Source organism: Stegastes partitus, unplaced genomic scaffold (genome assembly GCF_000690725.1).
Source record: "Stegastes partitus isolate 25-593 unplaced genomic scaffold, Stegastes_partitus-1.0.2 Scaffold510, whole genome shotgun sequence".
NCBI lineage: Eukaryota > Metazoa > Chordata > Actinopteri > Pomacentridae > Stegastes > Stegastes partitus.
Genome location: NW_007578241.1, coordinates 438091 through 443973, shown reverse-complemented (window position 1 = coordinate 443973; position 5883 = coordinate 438091). Strand labels below are relative to the sequence as shown.

The following is a 5883-nucleotide window of genomic DNA, read 5'->3' as shown; positions in this document are numbered from 1 at the left end:
GGATGTTTTTTTTTTAAAATTTTTGTCAACACAGCCAAAATAAAATGACCGTGATTCAATGTTGAAAAGCACTGAAATGGAAAATTTCCGAGGGGGAAGGTGAAAATTTTAACTTGATTCCCTGAAACTTAGCAAAAGAAAAAAAAGCAAATTAAAACATGTGAATATGAACTAAACATGTTTAGATGACGTTTCTGTTTGGAGGTTCCTCATCACCAGGTCTGATGTTTGATGAGCTTCATCTCAGTGCATCAACTTTTCCACTCGAGCTAAAATGCTGCCATCCGGCGCTCAGCCCAGGTTTTTATGCACAAACTGGAAAAATAAAGCCGTGTGTGGAAGCTCAGCTTCACCTGCTGGCTGAGAATCTCTGCAGGCGTCTAAGTGTTGAAAAAAGGAATCTACAGTGTTCAAGGAACAGTTTGGAAACGATTCAACATTTTCATGTCTTGTGAGAATCTGTTTATCGTCTGATCTCACATGGATGTGGCTCGGTCTCTGTGGGGGTTTGTTTCAGAACTTCAGCAGACGGATGAACCCGGTCATGTCTGTAAAGGGCTTCAGCTGCAGGCTGAGATGAAAAGATCGACGTCGTCCTTCTGGTCAGCATTAGTTTAGCTTAGCTTAGCAGCAGCTGTCCTGACAAAGTCACGCTGCTGCCTGAAGTGCGAACGTCGTCTCTTTGTCACGATGCTGCCTTGAGCTTTGACCCTCCAGCTCATGAATCTGTCGCAGGAAGTTGTCGTATTTATACTCTTGCGAGAGGCCGTGACATATTTTTCTGCCGTGCAAAGGACGGCGCTGCAGAAAAGCATCCCGGCAGAACGCAACCAGCTGCTGCTCCACATATTTTTAGCAGACTGCAGCAGACACAGTGTGGACGACTACATCCATCAGTGGCAAATCTCATGAACCTCCAGGTCTGGACTACGATGAACGTTTCAGTTGAACAGGTTTTGGATTGCAGAGCTCTCGGTGGTGTTTTTGGATCAGCTGTTGGTGCCATCATGTGGACAGAATCCTTCCAGAAGTCACTTCCCACAACTTGAGCCCGTTAACATCGATGCAGTTCAGACCTGCGCTGTGCTGGAAGTCAGACGTTCCTCAGCTCGATCTGAAACAGTGAGCAGGACGTCCTTTCAAAGGGGCTGAAAGGAGCTTTGGTTACCAGGTAACCAGCTCACCAGCATCATGTGGACGTGGAGACAGTAAATCCACACGGCCAGTTCAAATCTGGCTGCTCCGAATGACTTCCAGCTGGTTAAGGTGTTAGTGGGGTTAGAGGAGATGTCCGTAACTGGAGGAAGACCCAGACCAGTGGCAGGTCATGTGACCCGGTAGCTTTTCACAGTAAAACAGGCCTCGGCCCAGCGTTATAAAGTGCGTTTATAATGGAAGTGGGCTGCCGTAGGAAGCCTCCTGCTCCACACCAGCGACCACGACGACAACAACAACGATCTCTACGATTACTTAAATTAAAAAACACAAAAGGCCACTTCCATCCGACTGGGGGTCCACTAGATGTGGTCTGGAACCGTCTCCAAAGCCTCGGCCGGGTCTCGGTCCACGTCCACGTTCTGGGGAAGACAGAAACTCATGCTGTCGATCTGATGCAGTGTGTTTCTATGGTTTCATTCAATTATTGTTTCAATGAAAGTGTACGAGCGGCGACCAGAAATTCAGTCGGAGCAGTGACCTGTTCAGTGCTGCTCTGCTCCCAGTGCTCCCAGTGCTCCCAGTGCTCCTGCAACACTCAGGATTCCCCAAAATCACTTCTCAATTAAACGACTCCAATCAGACCAAAGCCATTTAATATTTAGCATCTTCCTATTTTATTTAGTATCCCAGTTCCAATCCGATACCATTTTCCTCGTCGCTGTGTTTTTAGTTAAGTCAACTAGTTATCGATATTAATTTAACCGATTAAAAAGACGTTAACCGATAAACCAGAATGTATCGTAGACCAGCTGCAGTACCTGGTTGTTCCACCAGGTGGAGCCTCTTTCTGTTTAACCCTGCAGAGACCAGAGGAGGCGTCTACAGACTACAGCTCATGGTGGCAGCAGAGAGCATTGTGGGAGTTTAGCAGCAACGGGACCATGACAGAGACTCTGAGGAGGTTCAGGACCTCCAACCAGTTAAAAACATGTCCGCACATAATATTAGCATAGCATGAAGGTAATTAGAAATGTACCAATTATTTTTTAAGGTTGATGCAAAGTAGATCCGACACCTCACGAGAAGTAACTTTTAAACTAACCGTTGTTGATCTAAACTGAAGACGCGTTCAGCAGCTTATTTGTCGCCTTGAGTGTTTTCAGAAACGCGTTTTGAAAGCGTTTCCACGCAAGCCGCCATGTTAGGTTCCAAGGGACCTGTCGTCCAATCAGGTGCAGCCACTGTTTGTCCAACTCTTTGCTCCCCTTTGGACACAAACAGTTGCAGCAGAACCTTTGCCTACAGAACAAGTTCTCGATGCACAAACTAAGCCGTTAGCTGCTGTGTGTTCTGCTGGTGCTCGCCTCAGACCCTCACCGGTGATGAAGGTCCGATCATCCGGCTCCGAAGGTTTAATAACCACGTTGAAATTGCAAATATGCTGCTGCTAACGGAAACCGAGCGTAAAGCTGGTCCTGATGTCGATGTATGCGACGCTCTGAGAGCGTTCTGATGCCGACTCTGTGTTTGTCGTCACTGATGTCAGAGTTTGATTTCTTCACTAGAATCTACAAACAACCTCCAGACTGGAAGCACTGGTCGTCATGGCAAAGCTTGTGTCTCCAAAAGGGATCTGTAGGAACGTTTAGATGATAATGAGGAACAGGACACTCCCTCAGGTTTTCACTAGTGCTGCCTTCAGGCGTCTGCTCTGACTCCTCCGTTTAGTTTCAGTGGAAGCGCTTCACTGGTTTCTAACTGTGTTATAATCTACCAGCATATTCAGCTTCATGGACAGCATCTTTAACTACGACCTCGTTTCCATGGCGACGTGAAGCTCTGTGAGCAGCAGCAGTCGGTTTGTTGTTTTTTGTTTGCTTTCCCCCCGTTCTTCTAAAGGAGTAACAGAAGCTGAACTTACGACCGGCTTGTCTCTGTGCGTGTTGACGGCCTCGATGTTCAGGAAGACGGACTCCACTTTACAACCTGAAAGACACACAGACAGACGGGAACGCTGTTAGCTTAGCACGTACACAACGCGCAGCGCTAAAGAGGAAAAAAACATGTGACTCGTTTTCTTATCGATAGACGCTACAGTTTACGATGTTCCCTGAACGCCCCACACAGCAGGCTGCTGGTGGCCGCGCTGCTCAGACCGGTGTGTGTTTAAAAATGACTTTAAAAGAGTAAACGAGAGCTTCTAATGTCAGATTTGTCCAAAATGGAACTGATGTTTTCCTACGAGCAGAACAACCAGCAGCTGCAGCTGAGCTCCGGGTTTCACGAGAAGACCTCAGGTTTAAACATAAACACAGAGAGTTACTGAAGTGCTGCTGTCCAGCACTGAGGTGAACACAGCAGCTTACAGCGACAATAAGACAGCTTCATGAGCATCATCCACTGTCAAAGCTCTCAGTGTGGAGCCCACCTGTACCTGAGCTGCAGCACTGTGGGACCAATAAAGATGCATCTTGTCTGATCTGAAGCACTGAGCTACCGGTTAGATGTTTTACTACATTAAGGCCACGATCAGAGTCGGTGAGATGAACCCATGAACACAGTTTGGTCATCGTCTGATCAGATGTCTGAACGGCAGGTTTTCTATTTCAAATATTGTTTTCATGTCAAAAATGGCACGTTTACCAGAAACCGTAAAACCAGGAGAAAAAAATGAACCTGCGATGATAAATGAACCAGATCTGAGCTTAAAGCTGATGTTTCTTCAGTCGCTTCATTCTCTTTTTTTAAAAAAATGTGTTTGTTCAGATCAGGTTCTGCTCTGTGACGCAACAGAAGAACCACGACAGGCTGAGCTCAGACCAACAGGGACGTCGCAAAAACTCTTTGAATATATAAAAATGTATTGAAGCCAAAAACATGTCCAAACGAAAGATGGAGAACTGGAGTTTGTTCATTCAAACGAATATAAGAAACGAATGCCATCGATGCATCGTTCTCATGGAGCTTTGCTTGTTCCAGGTTCAGTGTTTAAAGCTTCAGTTTGTTTCCATATGAACACGTTTATCCTCAGATATCCTTATATCTGCTGTGGATCTGAGTTTGACTCCCACCATCTGCAGTATGTCGAGTCATCGCTTTGTTTTCCCAGTAACACATGGACCCTTGGACAATGTCGTCATGTTGATTTCAGGGTTTTCAAAAAAAAAAATCTATATCTAAGAAATTCTCTTTCTGTTCTGGTCTCCGTGGTTCTAACTGAACTCTCTCCTCCTCCTTCATGTTCTGGTTCCACAGAGCTGCAGGACTTTAGTGAAACATGAACCTCAGAGAAGGAACATGAAACAGAAACGGAGACACTGACCGTAGGCGACCGGGGTGAGTTTGAGGACGGTGTGCAGAGGACACTTCAGGTAGGGCAGCTCGTCTGAAACACAGAAGGCAGGTTTGGTTCATCACAACATGGACTGCTGTCGGACAGTTTGTTCATGTGAAGGACGGACGTGTTCCTCCTCCTAAATGTCATGTGTCTATCTGCTGGACTGATAAAGTTCTGAGGCTCAGAAAGTCCATTAAAGTGATCAATCTGGACCCTCTGTGGACTTCAAGGACCTGGACCTCTGGAACATTCACAGTCTGAAGGTAGAACTCTGGTCAGTAGATACAGAACCAGATGTTCTGAGGAGGTTCTGGTTGATTTTATACGGAGTGAACCAGACATTAATCGACAAACACGTAAAGAAACGTCTTGGAAGCACAGATGTACCAGCGGCGAGACCAGGAAGTGCTGCAAAAACTGGTCTGGGACTATTTTCATTAATACGCTTTTGATGCTCTAGTGGGTATTTGGAGCAGCAGGATGGTTTATAAGGAACCAGGTTTAGATAAATTTGTGTTTCTGTGCAAAACTAAGATGACAGATTGTGATCAGACTTAGAAGAACCGTCCCAGACACCAGAAGTCTCATAAACCTGACTGTGAGGCTTCATCATCTGTGAAGCATTAAAACCAGATTCTGCTGCAGCTCGTAAATAAATGTTTTTCTCACTTGCACTCTTGTCCAGGAAGTAGGCCAGCAGACACCTCATGACGGCCTGGTGGCAGATGACCAGGACGTTCTCCTGGCGCTCCAGCTCCATGATGACGGGCTCCAGGCGCTGCACCAGGTCCTCATAAGACTGGTGAGAGGAAGCATGTGACGGGAGAGTTTGAGGAGTTGACCTAAAACTCAGAGATTCTAGAGACAAAAGCTGCAGTCTGTAGCATTTTCAGCTCGACTTTCTGTCTATTGGTTGCTTCTATGAAACTTTAAACTGTTTGTTGAACGTTGGCATGAGAACCTGACGGGTCACTTTAGTGTTTTTCTTTTTTGGATCGACAGAAACCTCTTTAAAACGTTAAAGTCCTGACCTCTCCTTTGGGGTAGCGGTACCGGTACTTGTCCTGGTCCCTCAGTGCGAACTCCTCCGGATAATTCTCCTGGATCTCCTCGTACGTCATCTCCTCACAAACGCCCTGAGGAGAAAACACAAGCTTCAACCAGAGCAGCAAACAGAACACGACGTACAAAAGTAGACGAATAAACGACTGATCCAGGTTTCTGCTCCACCATCTTGGATTTGCTTGACATTTTTAAATCACAAACCAGAATAAAAACGTCTGAAGATATTTGTGATTTTTGATATTTGAGAAATTTTATCTCGATATTTAAAAACCTTCCCGTCGAGCGTCTTCCAGCAGGTTTTTTTTCTCGCATTAAAATTTGAA

The 5883-nt window shown here is 45.8% G+C and overlaps 1 protein-coding gene across 2 annotated transcripts in view; it reads right to left on the bottom strand.

Annotated features, from left to right (window-relative positions):
* Window positions 1-32: 32 nt before the first annotated feature.
* LOC103361531 (6-phosphofructo-2-kinase/fructose-2,6-bisphosphatase-like) overlaps window positions 33-5883 on the bottom strand; it is a 17081-nt gene continuing 11230 nt past the window's right edge. For both annotated transcript variants that reach the window (XM_008287634.1, XM_008287635.1), the window contains exons 10-14: window positions 5527-5631; window positions 5165-5294; window positions 4481-4543; window positions 3080-3144; window positions 33-1577 (exon numbers count right to left, since the gene is read on the bottom strand). In XM_008287634.1, coding sequence (XP_008285856.1) covers window positions 1518-1577; window positions 3080-3144; window positions 4481-4543; window positions 5165-5294; window positions 5527-5631 — 423 coding nt within the window. In that variant the 3' untranslated portion in view covers window positions 33-1517. The remainder of the gene's footprint in view (window positions 1578-3079; window positions 3145-4480; window positions 4544-5164; window positions 5295-5526; window positions 5632-5883) is intronic.